The 20,386-nt window shown below is 39.8% G+C and overlaps 1 protein-coding gene across 15 annotated transcripts in view; it reads right to left on the reverse strand.

Annotated features, from left to right (window-relative positions):
* Positions 1-20,386, reverse strand: part of AFDN (afadin, adherens junction formation factor) — a 100,189-nt gene that overhangs the window by 69,735 nt on the left and 10,068 nt on the right. For 11 of the 15 annotated variants that reach the window (XM_070932596.1, XM_070932591.1, XM_070932601.1 and 8 more), the window contains exons 2-3: positions 15,142-15,337; positions 1,441-1,556 (exon numbers count right to left, since the gene is read on the reverse strand). In XM_070932596.1, coding sequence (XP_070788697.1) covers positions 1,441-1,556; positions 15,142-15,337 — 312 coding nt within the window. The remainder of the gene's footprint in view (positions 1-1,440; positions 1,557-15,141; positions 15,338-20,386) is intronic. The other 4 variants (XM_070932602.1, XM_070932597.1, XM_070932595.1 and 1 more) reach the window with 1 other exon arrangement.

Raw genomic sequence — 20,386 nt, forward strand, 5'->3', positions numbered from 1 at the left:
AGACTAGTTAGTTATATAAAAATAAGACATATCATAATAGAGGTAATTACTCCATGATAATCATAATCTAGCCAAACATACTTCAAAATTTAAAAGTTTACTAATAAATAAATTCATTTGGTTTATAATGTATTAAAACTGATTTTAACTTTTACTTTTTATTATATAAATCCATTAGCTCTTTTGGGTTATAATTTATTTCTTATTGGAAATAATACAAAGTAATATACATGAATCTTCTACTTATGTAATGGGAGAGAAGATATAAGCTTGAGGAATAGAAGGAAGAAACACAACTACAATATCAGATAAAAGAACTCTAAATCCGGGGAAAAATGTAAACTAGGAAAGCACCTCAGACAGGCCTCTATAGTTCTCATGAAGATAAAGGGAAGGGATCAAAGAAGCATATCCATGCTTTCAAGACGTTACTGTAGCCTTATAATAAAAACAGTTTTAGCATTTATAAATGTGGCTTCCTATTAGGGTCAACCTTGAATGGTTAGCAACTTGCAGCAATGAAAAAAATTTCCTTAACTGAGTGTTAAGCATTACCACTGGTCATAAAATTCCTTTTTTGAGCTGAAATATAATGAAGCACTGAAAACAGCATTCTAAGAATGTTGATTTTTAAACAAATGAATTGGACTTTCACATGAACATTTACTATTTTGTCACACACATACACATAAGATTTGTAATCACTGACCATCTTTCACATAACTATAGAACTATTTAACATTTCTATTCCCAAAAAAAATTAAAAAGTAAAGGTAAAGGTTCCCCTCACACATATGTGCTAGTCGTTCCCAACTCTAGGAGGCGGTGTTCATCTCCGTTTCAAAGCCGAAGAGCCAGCGCTGTCCGAAGATATCTCCGTGGTCATTTGACCGGCATGACTAAACGCCAAAGGCGCATGGAATGCTGTTATCTTCCTACCAAAAGTGGTCTCTATTTTTCTACTTGCATTTTTTACATGCTTTCGAACTGCTAGGTTGGCAAAAGCTGGGACAAGTAATGGGAGCTCACCCCGTTATGCGGTATTAGGGATTCGAACTGCTGAACTGCCAACCTTTCGATCGACAATCTCAGCATCTTAGCCATTAAGCCACCGCATCCCCTTTAAAAAAAAATACTACTGGTTAAAACCAGTATTTGAATCAGCATTAACTGCCTAATTTGAGAAGTTAAGCTAATATAAACTAAATGGAATGGAAATCACACATTCTGCCTAACACAACTGTGCCAACATGCATAAGACTACCTGTAAAGGCACATTCATTGACTATAAATGGAGATGAACAAAAAAAAAATCTACAATACGAAGACAATTTTTATAAACACAGAAAACTCAGATAAACAGTTTACTTTTATTAACATAGAAAACTCAGATATACAGTTCAAATCTATACACATATACAGAACATTGCTTCTTTTTACCTTTGGAGGAAGTGCATCATTTTCATTCTTAAGGACAAATCTTCCTTCACGATCATCTTTGTTCCAATTTAATTGTACAACTAGAGGCTTCTCATCTATATCCAATCTTCTTTCTTCTTCAAAATAAGAGAAAAAAGACAAGATCAAACACTGCAGAATGTTGACAATTAACATAGCAGCCAAGAAATGACAACAGCAAACAGATTTAGTTAATAGACTGCTCTTGTACCATAACGGAAGACTATCAAGTGTATCAGTTTATCAAAATGAATAAACTGCCAGTAATTGAAATTTGAACCATTTCTCTCACCTGACACTTATCAGGTATGTTAGGACTACAATTTCAAAAATTTCCAGGCAGCACAAGTTTTGGATGACAATTCCTGGAGTGTACTCTTAGTACAAAATAAAAAGTATCTTATTTTTAAAAATGTTGCTTTGAACATATAAAGTCTGCCCATGGGCTTCAAAAGTAAACTGTAGTTGTCCAAATGTTTAAATATATCAGCATGTACATATACAATTTAAAGTTTCTTCAGTAAATGGGAGGATGGGCAAACACTCCTTTTTAACTTACTAGCCTTTTTTTCACCATAACCTTAAGAAAAATCTCCCTCTTTGACAACATAAGTTACCGTAATACTGTCAAGGGGATCATTTTGTTTTTAGTCATTCATCTATTAAAAATAATCAACCAAATAATATATAATTATGAACAGATCAGATTTAATAAGGACAAGATTTAAAATTAAAATTTAAAATTAAGAATAAATACAAGTTATTTGAAGTTTCTAAAAAGCTAATGGGATATAAACGATGCTTGCTCTAAACGTAGCTGATACAACTATGTAAACTTCAATTAAACCAATTATTATTCAAGTAACTACTGCAATAAAACATCTATTGATTAATATTCAAAAGACATGTTCCTAAACCAACCATGAATTAAATAAACAGCTTCATTATTAGTATTTAATACTGTCAGAGATCACAGAATATCTCATTGTCCTCATGAGAAACATATATATACGAATCAGGAAGCTACAGTATGGACAGATTATGGATAGCAAAGTAGGGAAACAAGGCTTATACCCTCCTCTTATTTATTCAACCCATATAATGAATAGATATATTAAAGAAAGCTTGATTGGAAGAAGTTAAGTGTTTTATCATTTTTTAAATTTGGAGGAAAAAACATCAAAAACCTGTGTTATGCTTATGACACTACAGGTATTCAACTTACTACTAAGTAATCAATTAATCAATTCAGTCAATATTTGGTCTATGATCAGTTAAATTCAAAAGAAAACAAACAGAAATGATTTGGTGACTGTTCAAAGTTATGACTGACTTAAAAAAGGGGACTTACTGTCTGAATCCAATGTTCTAACAGTTGCCCTTTCCAATGGTCACATGACTGAATTATGAATGCTTGGCAACATAGCCATATTTATAGACATTTGCAGCATCCCATGAGCATGTGACTGTATTTCACAACAGTTTTGCCAAAAAAATGGACTAAAATCAAGTATAAGACAACCAAATGAATAACATCAATAACATCAGTATTGGAGAAGATTCCTGAAAATATCATGAATGACTAAGGAAATGAACAAATGGTTCTTCAAACTATTCAATCCAGAGTTTTTACTTAAAGTACAAATGACCAGACCCAAATTATCTTACTTTGGACACTATGCAAAGTCATAGCTCTCTACCAAAGGCTCTAATGCTGGGAAGGAACAAGGTGGATAGACTCAGGTACAGTAGCAATGGGTACTATAGATCAGGTTAGGAACAGGTTTCTATCATGGAGAAAATCTATATGGTCAGTAAATGTTGACAATGACCCAATGACACAAAATTAGTCAACCAGTGTCAAATACAGGGTAGCAGTTCACTAAAAGTCACTGTAATCTCTTTAAAGAATATAAAGATCACTCAGCTAAATTATAGACCAATAAAACAAGTATTTCTTCTTGGTTATTGTTACCTGGGTGCACACCAACCTGAACTTTTTCTATTAAACCAAGAAACAAAAAATAGTGAAACTTGTTTTTTGCCTCTATAAAAATACCATATTTTACTTCAGAAACACTGCCAAATTTATGTCAATAAGGGATTAAATTAGAAACTTATTTTATAGATTATATTTAAAAAATCCTTTGGAATTGTCTTGTGTCATTTTATTATGCTACAAAAAATATGTATGGAGATCAAATAGTAGTAAGAAAACTATGAAAATCACTAAAATTAATGAAAAGCTTCCCTGTATCAAGAACAAACCTTCTATTGCAGCAAGAACATCTCTATAATAAGGAAAAGCAACATGATAACAGGAATGCAATTTGGCTGTTTTATTACAGAAGAAATACGTTTTACAATATCTGTCTTCCAACTGTTGGAGATGAGGCTACTAACTTCTGGACTTTTTAAAAAGTCTAGCAGAAGATGTGGCCTGTTCCCCCAAATGTTAATCTACCAGAGAGCATGCAGCAGAACAGCAAGAGAAAATTCCCATATGTACATACATGCACATCTGCTCACTTAATATTACATTTAGTCCATCATTAGATATTTGAATCTTTGACATATTAACTTGTTTTGAAAACTAGTTATATTCTCTGCATTATTTGATGACATGGAAAAGTAACACCTGCATTCCTAATTATAGGTGTAGCCTCTGAGTTTCTGTGCTGACTAAAACAAGTAAAATGGAAAAAGTTTATACACACTGGAACTGCTTTTTGAGAGGATTCCCCAGACTGTCCTATTAGTTGCACTCAGCATAGCTTCAGAATTATCAAACCTAAGTTTCTCATAATGCTTTTTTACTTATGAATTAGCTGATCAGTCTTCACAATATAACGAAGAAAGTAAAGTGCCTGCTATAATTCTTATACATGTATTTTTATCTTCTTTTTATCTTCTTTTATCTTTTATCTTCATAAATTTCTTGACATGTAGTTCTAACATTAGGAAGGAGAAATGAAAACAATAGCAATAAAACAGGTTTTAAAATGAATGAATAAATGTGAAATAAAGCAAAAAGATGTGGAAAGAATAAGGAAAACATGTCTAAATGAAAAATTTGAAGACTGAATTGGTTAAAATGCTAATTTTTTAAACCAGAGAAATATCATCTCCGCTGGAGCCCATAATCAATTTCACTGAGATGTCCAGAAAAAAAAATCAAAACACAACATCCTTGCCTTCCCTCCAAATGTTGACTATATTGATGGCCTTGGTGTTTAAGTTCAGCATCAAATGTGGCACAGTACTCAATTTGCTTTTTTGAAGTGACATCATGCTGCTTCAATTACAAAATGTAATTTGTTTCAGTTGAGTTACTTTGAGTATATATATATATATTGGATACAACTGGGAATATTGAATATCCCCATTAATCTGTTAAAAAGATATTTTATGTAAAATAAATGTAAATATTCTGAAAGAGAAAAGCATCATGAGCTAAACATTTTAGAAATTACAGTCTGCATGCTATAAATGTATTTATGATCTGCATGTTGTTACACCTGAAGAAAAGTGGGGAGAGAAAGACATTTTTTAAAAAAAACACATAGAGTCTGGTTTAAGGTTAACTACTTTCAGTACCAAATGTTAATGCATCTTTCTGAAAAGTCTGTGAAAACTTTCTGTTTTCGTATAATAATATTGATGCCTACATACTATTCTTATGCTTAAATATGCCTTTCCTTTGTGTTTACCAGAAAGATGATTGTTCTATTTTAATGTTTTATTTCTTACTGCTCACAAATTGAGAAACTGAGTATTTATATAAGAATGTAGTAGCATTGAGCTTTAGCATTTCATCTATTTATCAGCGAAGTATTACATAAGATCCACCAGTTTTATTTTATCACACACATACTGAATAAAGGTACTTTTTTAAAAAATTCTCAGAGTCCCTTTAATTAAGCAAAGAGGCAATTGTTCCCTCTCTAAGGAACCAGATTTTTCTCTCCTATACAGAAAAGTGGACCCAGAGCAGGGAGCCATTGCTCTTCCATTTCTATCTATAAGTCAAAAGGGGTGCCTATTACAGGTGTGGATAAGACAGTCCATATACTTATAGGAATTAAGTCATTACACTTATTTAAATATTAATTAAACTTTTATAGCTGCCCATCCCACTGGAGGTGACTCTGGGCGGCAAACAACAATCAGATAAAAAAATAAAATAAAAAAAAAAATACACAATATAAACACCCTTAATAATACATGTAATAGAAGTGAAAGATACAAACCACAAGAGACGGGAGGATAAAAATGGTCATCTCAACAATGGAGTCATCTGAACAAGTCTTTGGTTGCCTGGGAGTCCCAGGTCCAACAACATAGTCAAGACTTCAGAGCTTTTTGGAATATCAAAAGGGATTGAGCTAATCTAATTTTGGGGGAGGTAAATGTTCCATAAGGTGGATGCCATGATAGAGAAGGCATGTCTCCTGGGACTCACCAAATGAAGGGCCTAGTTGTTGGTACCCACAACATGCCTATATGCCAGATCTAGTGGGGTAAGCTGATATAATTGGAGAAGACAGTCCCTCAAATAACCTGACCCATGTCATATCGGCTTTTAAAAGTTAAAACCAGCATGTTGAATTAGACCCCAGGGCAAGCAGGGAAGCTCATGAAGTAGTGGTATAACATGCACTGCTCTAGGAGTACACATAACTGCCCACATTCTGTACCAGCTGAAACTTCCAGATACTCTTCAAGAGCAGCACCATGTAGAGCAGTAGTCCAATCTGGAGGTGACCAGGGCATGTGTGAATGTAAATGGGTCAATCCAGGAACAGACACAACTAGCACACAAGACAAAGCTGTGCAAAAAGCTTCCTACTCACAACTGCCACCTACTCCTTGAGGAGGAGTCATGCATTTAGGAGGAGCTCTCAGGGTGCACACTGGATGTCACTGCATACTGAAATCCTATTCAGCAGCACAGATGGCAAAATCCTAGAGCCACAAACCAAAGCCATTTGGTCTTGCCAGAGTTGAGCTGAAGTCTCTTGTTCCCCATCTAGACTCAAACAAAGCCTCTAGGCACAAGGATGATTTATAGCATTGCTTAAACCCCCAGGGTGAAAATATATAACTGGATATCCACAGCATACTGATGATACCTCATCCCATGGTGGCAGATGAGCTCACCCTGCAGCCTCATGTAGATGTTATAAAGGAGAGGAGAAAAAAACCAAACCCTATGGCACCTCACATAGTAGGGGCCGAGAGCAAGACTTGTCCTCCACTATCAACACCAACTGAAATTGGCCCTGAAGGATGGAGGCAAAGCAGCATAACACCATGCTGCCCACTCTTAATCCTCTGAGCCAATCAAGAAGACTACCATGATTGATGGTATTGAAAGCTGAGAGGTCAAATTGCGCAAAGATGGATGCACTACCCTCAGCCCATTCACACCAAAGTTCATCCAAAAGGGCAACCAATGCTGTTTTCATCCCATACCTGAGTCTGAATCCTAATTAAAATGGTCCAGATAATCTATTTCCTCCAAGGCCTTCTGAAGCTGTTGTATGAAAAGCTTCTCTACCACCTTCCCAAACAAGGGAGTGACATATTGGATGAAAATTATCCAATAAAGTAGGTTCCAGCAAATGCTTCTTAAGGAGGGGCAAACCACAGTCTCTTTATGAGATAAAGAAACAACCCATCTCTCTCTCAAAAAAAATTCAGAATCAATTCCGGGGAAGGCATATTAAAATCCTGCAAAACCATAAATTTGTCAATCCAGAAATGGAGACAAGCAGCTCAGGTAAGGAGGTTGCTAAGAAGCAGAGTTTGATACAATAGCAACAGTCCCAACTGATTCCTAGAGGCCAACTTAATAAGCAGGATCTCACAACTGGGGACATATGGGGTAGGGCCACTTCATAAATCGAACGTTGTCTTACCTGAACGTTCCTTCTCTGCGCGCTGATGGAGAATCCAAATTATGGGTAGTTCCTCAGTTTGATTGCTTGACTGGGTGAATGTTTCTTTAAGAAACGTCCTTGGCCACTCCTCCCCTGCTTGGCTAAGCTCCAGTTCATTCGCGAGGTCAACAGAAGACGGTGCTGTTACGAAACAAACAATCATAGACACAAAGGTAGAGCAGTCCTGGCTATCAGCAACCGAAGGGATGGGTTGGATCCTCCATCAGCGCGCAGAGAAGGAACGTTCAGGTAAGACAACGTTCGTTCTCCAGCGCGCTGCTTGGAGAATCCAAATTATGGGATATACTCAAGCTAGTCAGAAATAGGGTGGGAGGCTGCTTCATCCCGGGACGGAACATCCAGGACAGACTGTAGCACTCGACGACCAAATGAAGCTTCAGCCGAAGCAAAGGAGTCAATTTTGTAATGCCTAACAAAAGGTGTCAAGGTAGTCCAAGTTGCGGCCCTACAAATGTCAAGGATGGATGCCTGAGTAGCCCAAGCCGCTGAGGTGGCAGCACTACGGGTAGAGTGAGGGAGGATCCTTCCTGGCAGAGGAGCCCTCCTGGAGCGGTACGCTGTGACGATGCAGGCCTTGATCCAACGACCAATCGTGGATGGTGAAACTTTCATGCCCAAGGTGGATTGAAGGACAGGAACAAGGCTTCGGATTTACGGAAGGAAGCAGTCCTTTTTATGTACCGACGGAGGGCTCTCTTCACGTCCAAGGTATGCCATTGTTGTTCAAGATGATGGCTAGGAGATGGACAAAAGTCAGGTAGAATCAACTCTTGGGCACGGTGGTATGGCGAGTTTACCTTGGGTAGGAAAGAAGGATCTGTACGAAGCACCACCTTGTTGGGATGGAAAACACAAAGGTCAGGTCGTACCGACAGCGCCGCCAGCTCAGAAACTCGTCTCGCTGAAGTGATCGCCACTAAGAAGGCAACCTTCAGAGTCAGAAATCGAAGGGAAATAGAAGCCAGAGGCTCAAAGGGTGGTGACATGAGGGCCGATAGAATCAATGGCAAGTCCCAAGTTGGGTACCGATGGATAGTAGGAGGACGGAGATTTGATGCCCCCCGTAAGAATGTCCGTATACAAGGATTCTGAGTTAAGGGTCGATCGTCCACAGGAGACAGAACCGTGCTGAGAGCCGCCACCTGACGCCTCAGGGTATTAGGGGCAAGCCCCGATCCAAACCCGCTTGTAGGAATACAAGGACATCAGAAGGAGATGCTGTGGTAGGGTCCTGATGAGACTTGGCACACCAGGCGCAAAAGGCACGCCATGTGGCGTCGTAAATACGATTTGTTGATGCGCGCCTGGCCGACTGCATAGTGTGGATCACGCAAGCCGGGATATTGTCCTTCATCAGATGGATCCTCTCAAATGCCAGACGGTCAACTGCAACCACTGAGGGTCTGGGTGCAGTATGACCCCCTGGCTGAGAGATATCCGGTCGTTGGGAATGTGCCAAGGACGGTCCACCGAGAGGCTCTGGAGGTCTGCGTACCAGGAGCGACGAGGCCAATTGTGGGCGACTAGGATGAGATCCGCCTTCTCCTCCAACAGCTTGCGAATTACACGAGGAATGAGAGGCAGAGTGGGAAAGGCGTAGAGCAGGCCGAGAGGCCACTTGCTGCGGAGTGCATCGCAACCTTCTGCTCCGGGGCAGGGGAACCGGGAGAAGAACCGGGGAAGGTGGGCGTTCAGGTGTGTCGCAAACAGGTCGACTGTTGGAAGGCCGAATTGGTTCGATAGATCTCTGAACAAGGCCGGATCTAGGCGCCACTCCGCCTGATCTATTTGAGTCCAGCTGAGCCAATCTGCCGTGACGTTTTCGACTCCGGATATGTGTTCGGCTGTTAGGGAGAGAACGGTCCTCTCCGCCCAAAGGAGCATTCTCGTCACCTCCTCCATCAGATGTCTGGAGCGAGTGCCCCCTTCTCTGTTGATGTGGGCTTTCATTGATGTATTGTCCGTTAGGACTAGAACATGACGCCCTTTCACAGATGTTCTGAAGTGACAGAGAGCGAGATGGACTGCTCGTAGTTCCAGCCAATTGATGTCGTGCCGTAAGTCCCGACTGGACCAGCGGCCCTGAGCAACCGATGACTGCTGATGGGCGCTCCAGCCAAACTGACTCGCGTCCGTCGTCAGGAGCAGCCGACTGGGTTCCAGAAAGAAGGAGCCCTTCCCTATGGACTGAGAAGTCCACCATTTGAGAGATAACCGTACCGTAGTTGGCAGGACGACGGTGATGTTCGAGCACGCCCAGCGGGACCTCTGATAGGGCAGGAGGAACCATTGCAGAGGACGACTGTGAAGACGAGCCCACGGGACAATCGAGATGCACGAAATTAGTTTGCCGAGTAGTTGGGACAAGGTGATCAGAGGAACGGATCTGAGAGAAAGAACCTTGGTCACCAATGATCGAATGCTGAGAATCCTGTCGGGGAATAGGAACACCCGACAACTGACAGAGTCTATGAGAGCACCTAGATGGAGGATGCGAGTGGTAGGCGAGAGCTGACTTTTGATGAGGTTCAGGGAGAACCCGTGCTGCTGTAGAACACGAGAAACAGCTCTCAGATCGACGACAGCCTAATGGCGAGAGGCTGATAGGATGATGATGTCGTCTAGATAGCACATGAGTCGGATGGGAACCTGTCGCAGAGATGCCGCCAAGGTCGCCAGCAGCTTTGTGAAGGTCCGAGGGGCGGACGAGAGGCCAAACGGCATGGCCCGATACTGGAAGTGCCTGTTGGCATAGGCAAATTGAAGAAACCGTCAATGGGAAGGACGGATCGGGACATGCAGGTAAGCCTCCTTGAGATCGATGGATGTCATAAAGTCGCCCCATCGGATGCCTTGCAGGATCGATTTGAGCGACTGCATTTTGAAATGGTGGTATCTGACGAACTTGTTCAATGCTTTCAGGTCTAAAATCCCTCTCCAGTCCCCGGAGGACTTGGGAACGAGAAAAAGGCGCGAGTAGAACCCGGATCCCCGTTGCTCTATCGGCACTGGTTCGATAGCGCAGATGTCTAGCAGATGTTGTATCTCTGCATCCATTAATGCCCTCTTCTCCGGATTGCTCGGAAGAGGGCACCGAAGGAAGCGGCTCGGAGGGCTGGAGAGGAAGTCCAAGGTGAGGCCGAACCTCACAGTCTGAAGAACCCAAGCATCTGTTGTAGAAGAAACCCATTGGGGTAAGAAGTGAAGAAGACGACCTCCAATGGGAAGGTCTGTGGTATAGTCACTTGCCTCGTCTGAAGGGACGGTTGGAAGCCCCACGATACTGGCGTCTGGTATTGGTTTGACCTCTGCCCCTATCGCGGTAGGTAGGCTGGTCAGATGCTTGATCTCCTCCATGAGAATATTGTCTGGGAAAATAGGACCCACTGGGCCCGGAGTCAGTCCGAAAGGGCTGCCTGTGGGAATAAGGAGCAAATCTCCTGTCATGACGCCTATGAGAGGATGGCATAATTTTACGTTTATCCTTATCCTCCACAAGTATGGGGTCTAAGGCCTCTCCAAAGAGAAGGGAACCCTTGTATGGAGCAGATGCCAGCTTCCACTTTGACTTGAGGTCAGCCCTCCAGTGGCGGAGCCAAAGGAGGCCCCAAGAAGTGACATTGGAGACAAGGGCTCGTGAAGAGAACTTAGCTGCATTCAAAGATGTGTCTGCACAGTACTCGGTAGCGGCCACGATTTTATTAATATCGTGGTGGAGTCTGCTGTCGTCTGGCGGTAGCCGTTCCTGTAATTGGCGCAACCATATAATGGACGCGTGAGCAAAAAATGAAGTTGAAGTTGCTGACCTGATGGCCGAGGCAGCCGCTTGATGCGTTTTACGGAGAGAAAGCTCAGTTTTCCTATCCTCAGCCTTGAGACCATCCAGAACATCATTGGAGATCACACACGAAGACATCAACTGGGCCACAGGTGTATCCACAGACGGCAATTGAATTAGATTTTGCAAGGTGGGATCAGAGCAGTACAACCGCTTGTCAAGTCCAGTAGGAGCAGAAATGTAAGCTGGTTGGGACCATGATCTTTGGACCACATCCAAGAATAATTCCGGACATGGTATGAAATCCTCATCCGGTTTTTGCAATTGGAAGAGATCACCATGAGGATTTTGGTCAGACTGTTGAGACGTCTGGGAAGATGATACTCCCATGTTGGTGGTAACCTTAGCCTTGTGGAGCAAGGACTTAAACATGGAGGGGCAGAAAAGTCCTGTGAAGGAAGGCTTTTCCGGTTGCAGGTCCTCGTCATCAGACAACTCCCCCTCTTCAAGTTCCTCATCCTCCCATGGAGAATCCTCGGTCAGAAGGGATTCAGGACAGTGGAAGTGGGAACGACGAAGGTCACCATATATTGGATCCCCGGTATGGGCAGCAAAGGCAGGAGCTTGAGACCCCTGGATAGGAGCCGAAGCCAGGATACGAGACATGGTTTGAGATACGAGGTCCTGGATGTCATGAGACAGAACAGGCTGAAGAGGTTCCAAAGGGCGAAGGCCAGCAGCCGTAGGTGTATATGTAGCCTCAGGTGCAGACCGGCCAGGAGGCTTGTTGACTTGAGTACCTGGACCTGGAACCACGGAAGGAAAGGCAGCTTCTCTAAGATGTTGGACATCAGAAGCCCCTTGTACAACCAGAGGATGATCCTGAGTCAATGGGGCAGGCCTGTCAGGAGACATCTGTCTATGAGTAGACCGGGCCCTTTGCTGGGCGAGAAGGTATTGTTTTTCAAAGGCCTTACGTTTGCGTTCCTCTGCTTTGTCAGCTGCAGAAGAACGGGTGGCAGAGCGGGGACTGGTGGATCTAGCCCTGACATCACGATGCTTGGTAGTTTTGGCCGGAGCTTTTGACCTCTTTCTGGCCTCAGGTGGGCTGTAGGCCTGATCTATTTCTGATGAAATGTCAGAGTCAGCCATAGCGAGGATGCAGCCAGGTAAGTTGAGTGAAAATTAAAGTTGATTAATCAAGTTGATGAATTAAATTGATGAATTAAACTTGATGAATTTGATTAAATGAACTAATTTGAAATTGTCTTCTTTTTTTTTTTTTTTTTTTTTATGAACAGGAACAACAACAGGAGACAGCCAAGTAGTATGGAGGAAAGGCAAAAGGAATCAGTAATGCGATTGGCCAAGGAGGTGTCAAAACACCCAATGCCGCTTCGCACTAGAGCAGAAAAAGGGCTGCTTCAGTTCATGCAGAAACGTTGCCTAGATGAGGAACGGGCAGCACCTCAACTGCAAATGGCGTGCATTTTGAATTAGCCGCCTAAACAGCAACAGCCATTGAAGATAAGGCTAATTAAATTAGAGAAGGGCTGACAGGATCGTCCCTGAAGCCGAGGTCTCCGGACCGCTTAATGGCGGGAAGCAGCAGGCAATTCAAAATGGCGCGCGGCCCGAATGCAGCCGCCGAGCGCCGTTGAAATAATTGCTGAGGGAAGCTGTCAATCAAGGCAAAAAGGCGTGCGGCTCGGATTAGCCGCCGAGCGCCGTTAACTTGAGGCAGATGACAGTAACCGAAGGCGAGGAGTAGGATCGCCTGTACTAGCCTCCCAGCCCGTTAATTTGACAGAAAAGGGCGAAGCAATGCTGTAGGGGTTTTCAGAAGCGATGTAGGGACCCCCTGCCACCACTTTATAGTTGGAGCGGTGTGGAAGGCGGAGATGGGAATTCCGGCAATCCGGATCCCAACGCAGCGCCGGCGGCGATTTTAAATCATTCGGAGTTGCCTGGATGGTAGTGCTCCGAGGAATAAGGCAGGTTTAGCAAACGGAGGGGAGCCCCCCTGGAAGGAGACCCAGGTCTAACTCACCCTCCGCCGCAATACAGAGACCAGACAGTCCGATAAACAGCAGATGACAGTCAGTGAATCCACACCGCTCAGAATCAAGAAGAATAATTGGAAAATCCAAATAATAGGAAGTTCTTCAGCTAATTGCTAGAGCCAAGGAAAAACCCAGTCTCTTGCTTGACTGAGTGAATGAACTGGGGCTTAGCCAAGCAGGGGAGGAGTGGCCAAGGACGTTTCTTAAAGAAACATTCACCCAGTCAAGCAATCAAACTGAGGAACTACCCATAATTTGGATTCTCCAAGCAGCGCGCTGGAGAAATTTGTATATATTCTTTTGCCAAAACATCTTTCTCACCAAATGCATAGAAAATAATTTCTTTTCTTAACTGAATTCTTGCTCTTTCTTTTTGAAACTAAAGAAAAAATGAAACCTTATATAAAAGTCTATAATATCATGCAACTCTCTACAACCAGCTTTAACTGGTGGCCATAAATTGCAATGTACTGTTTCTGGAATCTTGGAAGCATTCATTTAATCATTGTCCTCTCAAAATTAGATAATGAAACTAAATTAGATATATCACAAGAACTATACAGTTATCTCAAGTTATCTTTTATTTAAGCTAATTAAACTGCACCAATATTCTTGATCTCAGAGGAATAAAAATACCATTTTTTTAAAAAAAAAAAAATCCCCAATGTAGATAGTATCAAAGATTATTTTTTCCACAATAAAGTGGTAAAACAATGAGGATTAAACATTGTTTTTAGTTCATGAATTCTAATAAGTCATACCAATATTTTTTATCTTTTTGAAACCTAAAGATTGTCATTGAGAATCCAAAATAATAACAAAATTCTATCACCAATCATTTCTTTCAGTTATAATCTTCCTAGAATGATTAAGAAAGCAATCTGAAAGTCCACTTTTATTTTTTTATAATCAAATTTCACCTACCTGAGGAAAAGTGCCTTTAAGAAGGCTCCATTTCAAACGGTATAAAATAAAACACCTCATTCTAGAGCATTATCTCTAACTCTAAATCTTGGATTAGAATGTTTTATAAAAATATTTGTATCCTGAATGGTTTCTCAAAATAAATTGAGGCTGTAAGAAAACTTACTGCACATGAGCCTTTTTATTCCCGTTAGGAGGAAGGTTGTCATACTCTGTGCCAGCTGAAAATTCCAGGCCATTTTCAAGAACTGTTTCTTTAGCATAAATGACTTCAGATGGTGATAATATTTAAATATCATCCCAGCTTTTTATATATAATTCAAGGAGGCAAACTTGTATACTATTTCTTCCTCTTATTTTTCCCACAACAGCAAAGCTATGCCGTGAGGTTAAGAGTGAGGGGCTGGCCCAAAGTCATCTAGCAGGCTTTCAAATGTAAACGAAGCCTAAAGTTCAGACTCCTGGTTTCTAGGCTAGTACCTTAGCTATTATACTAAACTGACTCTCTATACATGACTATTACAGCATAATCATTCAGATGATCATTACGCTATTACTGTACACTCATGAACTGCAATGGCTCCTTTAGAAAAAAAAGGTGTTCATAGCCAAAATCCCAATATTCCAGGCATATTTCCTAAAGTGACCCAACTCTGAACAAGCTTCCAATCCTTCAAAACTTAATGTAAGATTTACATCAATTTGATCAAAAATCAATGCTGATTTTTTTTTTAGCCCACAAACTTATTAAGGTATTGGAATGTTCTGATTGTACACATTTTTACTGCTAACGTATTTTGACATTCTTAAGTTTTAATATGTCACTGCCAGCTAGCAATTTCTTTTTCTCAAATGTTAACTGCTGAAATTGAGTGAAACAAGGAACTTTACAAAGCTTATTTTTTTCACTCCTTCTATTATTTCTTTTTTAAGAGCCCAAATAGAATACACTAACCTCCACTGACGTGCACCTCATAAAGTGAATATTTTGGGGATGATAACATTCGCATATCTGGCCGGAATTTTTCTGCAAGTGTTTCTATCACATCCTGAGTTGTGGCAGTGCTAGACACACGGATACACTTTGTTGCAAAATTTCCAGCTGCTTTGTCTTGAAAATAAAACCTCATAACTCCATGGAATTCCAGATCCTGCAATGAAATAAACAGAGTCAATTTGATTCATTTTGATTAAAATAAGCTTACATGTGATTGTTTAACTGCATTACACTAAGTAGAAAAAATATATTAATATAGGGAATATTCTACTTGTACTATATGTACAAGAATATTAAATTGGAAAACTTCCACATGAAATGGGGTAGATCAGTATAACAGGCAGAGAGAATAAACTAAAACTTCTTAGAGACTATCATGTTTTAAATTTCAGTGTTTTTCATGGAAAGTATCTTTAGATATTTGAAGAACCAATGGATGTATAAATTATATAATACTAGCAAAAATTACTACTTTGACAGACTGTGCCTAGGACAGTGGTCTACAAATAGACAGGGGTCTGAAATACTCAAAGAGCCATTTGGACCCGTTTCCCACAGAAAAGAAAACACCGGGAGCCACAAAACCTGGGTGGGCATGGCCAACTCAATGTCACTCACTTCCACCAGTCATATGATCACCACCCCCTAGCCATGCCTACCCAGCCGGTCATTAGGGCAGAGAACCAGTTGTTAAAAAACACCGGGAATCACACCATCCTTTTGACATATCTCTCTCTCCCTTCCTTCCCTCTCCCCCCCCCCCCCCCGTATCTCTCTGCCTCTGTCCTGGCCACTTCTCCATCCCCCACCATCACCCTTACCTTCTCAGACCAGGTGAGGAGTGACTGGGAGGGGAGGGCGAGGCCAGCCAATGGTGGGATCACCTGACAGGGAGCAACATCAGAGGACCCAAAGAGCCGCATGTGGCTCCGAAACCGTAGGTTGCTGACCCCTGGTCTAGGAGATCATTTCCACACACAAACTACATGCAATATTTAGGCTAACAATGTAAAATAATACATCTATTGACTGCAATTTGATGTGCACATAAATAATTCCATTCTCTATTCTCCCAGCAGATGCTAAATTTGACAAGTATTAACTACAGCAACAAATGCTTCAGCAAATGTAAGATAAACTGCAATTGCATTACATTCAATACTTTTAGGAACATTATGAATAGCCTTACTAAACAATGCAACAACAAATAGAAGTTTTAAAACATTTTCTTCACAAATGAAATGTTACTAGAGCTTTGAAGAAGTTCTACATGGAAAAAGCAGAAATGTTAGCAGTCCTTTTATAATAAAAACAGTATAACAATTAGATTGACAAAAAGCGGAAAGGTTACTGGTTAATCCAAACAAGCCATCAACAAGCAACACTGCTGTAGCCTGGAAACAGAGAACTTAGAAAAAATGCAGAAGCAATTTGATACTTTCCAGGAGCACTATCGAATTGAGATGCTCGTGAAGGTAGATTACATTGGTACTTTCTTATCCTAATGTTTGGGGTTAATAATTTGCTCAGAAGTAAAATGGACCTGTTGTCAAGTACAATCCAATATATTAAAGAGCATGTGCCCAAAAAGGGGGAAAAAAACCCTCCTCAGTAATGACAGCCCAAACTTCTTGCTGAAAAGAAAGCAACAACTTTCAAAGATACAAATGGGTACCCCTCAAATATTTAGATTCAATAGTAGAGATTCTTGAATTAATATCTAAAGAATGACTAGACAGCAAGTATATGTTTTAAAAAAAACCATTAACTGCTCATGCCAACTCATTCTCAATATTCTATTACTAAGCACATTCAATTTGCATTCTCTCACCTTGCTCACCCAGAATTGCCCACTCCAGCCTGCTCCCAAATCAAGCAAGATTTCTACTCAACCCTCCTCCCCCAAATATAGCCACTATGTACTTTATGTATGCAACTGTTTATCAAAAATCACTCCAAAGATATATCAAGTACACAGATACACATATTTCCTATTTCTTTTCTAGCAGAAGCAGCAAAAAACTGAAAGAGATGAAGCAAATGGATGGGTTAGCTATACTGGGAAGGGAAAAGAAAGGGGAAACAATAAAAGAAAAAGTGACAGAAGTTCTATTTAGTTATTAGGAGATGTTTAAAATCCACAAGCTATCAACTCCCCTCAACTGACAGTTAATTTTCAATGGTCTGCAGCCATTTTCACTTCCTTTTGTTACCGTATGTGTTTTTAATAGCAGTATCTCCTCAGCCAATATAAGACAACCCCCCTTCCCTAATTCACAGGTAATTATGGGGATGGAGGAGAGAGAGCTTGTTTTGTTTAGCTAGGATTAGTATCTGAGTGAATGTACTTAGCATAAATTCCTTAGCACTCAAAACTCCATGAAGAATAAAAACACTAAAATGCAGCAAAAGTAAAACTAGATTTTCAGATATTACAAACTAAAAAAACAAATTCAAAGACAATATGAAGTTAACTATGTTAATAATTCCATGTCATTCTTATCAGTGGCATCAGTAAAACTATTATATGAACTACCATTTTAGAGAAATACAAAGTTTTCCCTATTATTTTGTTTTGCTAAATCATAAAATTTCAAGTTTGGTATATTTATTCCAATAACAGTTACAGTTTACTAAAACTGTAATTTTATAGTATAAATATGGAAATGACTTTCCTGCTTTAAAAAAAAAAGCTGTTTTAATTCTGCAAAGTCACTTCTCCGGTGATTCTAGCAGATACACTGAAAGAGAAGTTAATGCACATATTCTTCACTGAACAAATTTCTTTCATATTATAATTTTTTAAAATACATTTACAATAATCTGCAAGTATTTTTTAAAAACGATTTAAGATTAGATCCTCTGCATCCAAAATAGTTTGGGATCAAATATTTAATATAGGAATACACAATCTATATCTTATTCATCCGTTTACATTTTTCTACGAGCACAATGGGGGAAAACACAATGCTACATTTCCTCATGATTTTGAAGTTGGGAACACATGAAAATGTTAAATGAAACTTAAAGGAGTTTAACAAAACCATTATTCCCAAAGAGCCCCCTTCTAAATAGAAAATTATGCTGTTGCCCACATATATGATGCTTTTCCACTAATTTTAATCACAACCCTCCTCAAACAAATATTAGGTGCAGCCTGCGTTTAAATACTAAAATATTCCCAGCCTCTTAATTTAAAGCATTCATTTTTAACAGATAATCACATACTTCTGTAATGTCTTTAATCATTCTAGAATCTAGATCTGTGATGGCGAACCTCTGGCATGTACTTCCAGTGCACATGGTTTTCGGGTTTCTGGTGCAAAGACCAGCTGGCCAGTGCGCGTGTGTGTGCACCGAAAACCCAAAGACCAAGTGGTCTTTGGGCTTCTGGCGCTCCAGTGCATGTGCGCATATGCACGTTCCAGCTTGAGCACTCGGTGCTGAAAAGGTTCACCATCACTGATCTAGATTATCCAGTATAGCATCATATTAATAGAGGGACCCACCTCTCTGCAGTAAATAGAAAATATTTAATGGCAACCCTAATCTTGAATAGATCAATATTAATATATGCTTGCATATTTATGCTCCCTTAAATACTCTATTGTTCTTCAGAACCATTTGTAAGTTAGGCATATGGAGAGTCCTTGGCAAAGGGCAACTGATTCCAAATAAGATTTATGTAACCTGTCAGCAGTACTAAAATGAAGGGGTTACTTATATCTGCCCCTGTGGTAAATAGGATTATAGCTTAAAGTCCTACTTATTTTCAAAGGAAAAGATCAATTGTTTATGCACTTAGCTTTAATTTCAACTAGACAACCAATGACCCTTGGGTCACACTTTCAAGAGATATTTACCAGATTCCTTGCTACCTTCAACAATGACAGAGTTTCTAATGTATTAATTTACAGTAGAAAATCCTATTCAGAAGTATTTGCCTTGAAAATATCTCATATTGAACTATGTAACAAACATCAACACAGGAAATGTTTTAAGACATTTTGTATTATGTCGCAAATTGTTTTATGATAATTTTTTGTCATAAATTTTTTTTATAAAATTTGCAAATTTCAATTCCAGCTAGAGTCATGTGTCCCAGATTTTGGATACATTCTGTAGGTTAGACCATTTGAGATCCCTTGGTTCAAAGGGTTTTGACCAAGTTGCACTGTTTTACCTAGTTAAATATTACAGGAAAGAGAGTGTTTATATATATATATATATACAATAAATAAATATACACAATGTATTAATGAAGCATCTCTTTTTGGTAATTTCTCTGTATCATCTAAGTCATCAGGATCAGCCTAAAGAAATGAAGGTGAGCTAAATGAAGAACAATAACTAAACTGAAACCCAGTAAATTAGAGGCCCTGTGAATGGCTGAGTCTTTCATTCAATAATTAGGAAAGTAATTAGGGAAGGAAGGCTGTACAGTGTTTTGCATTCAAAGAGGAGAAAGGCCTCTGAAACTCATGGAGCACACCTCATATTTAGTTCCTTAAATATCAGATGCATCTTTTTCCAAAGCCAGAAGGTGCAGTATAATCCTGGGAAAAATCTCACTTGGCCTAAAGAACTGATAATACACCTTTTGCCTTAAAATTTGAAGCTCTACACAAGTATGGAGGGAATGTACCTTTGATATAATAGTTCAGGGTCATAATCTGCTGGTATTTATAGATGTAGGAAATCTATAATGCTAAGGTCCTGTTTAGGACCCTACTGCCCTATTTTTCATGTACCCCCCACCAAATTTCTGTATGGTGACATGAGGGAGGCCATTCTTGGTACACATGACCAGGTAAGAGTTACATCTGACACCATTTTAATTTAATACTGGTGTTCCAGATCACATAATGTCAAGATGTTTATATCTTTAGAAATTTTAACCCTTATTGTAATTAAGTGAAAATTGGGGTTTTAAATGGATGTAATCCCAATGTAAGTTTTTTTTCCAAAAAGAAAGATCAGGATATAAATGTTATGATTAAAATTGGAGAAGTTGATCGCACAATTTTCCACTGGTTTCATTTCAATACAATGTATAAAATCCATTACACTACTTATCAATTCCATTGATAGAAGCAAATCAGATGCAGAAATATTAGAAGAGATTATTTGTTAAAGGATTATTTTATCCATGACTCTAGGTAATAATAGCTGTATAATTCTTATTGCACACTGAAAAACTACA

The sequence above is a fragment of the Pituophis catenifer genome, unplaced genomic scaffold, assembly GCF_029215685.1.
Source record: "Pituophis catenifer annectens isolate HBS135680 unplaced genomic scaffold, rPitCat1.0.hap2 SCAF_1, whole genome shotgun sequence".
Lineage (NCBI taxonomy): Eukaryota > Metazoa > Chordata > Lepidosauria > Squamata > Colubridae > Pituophis > Pituophis catenifer.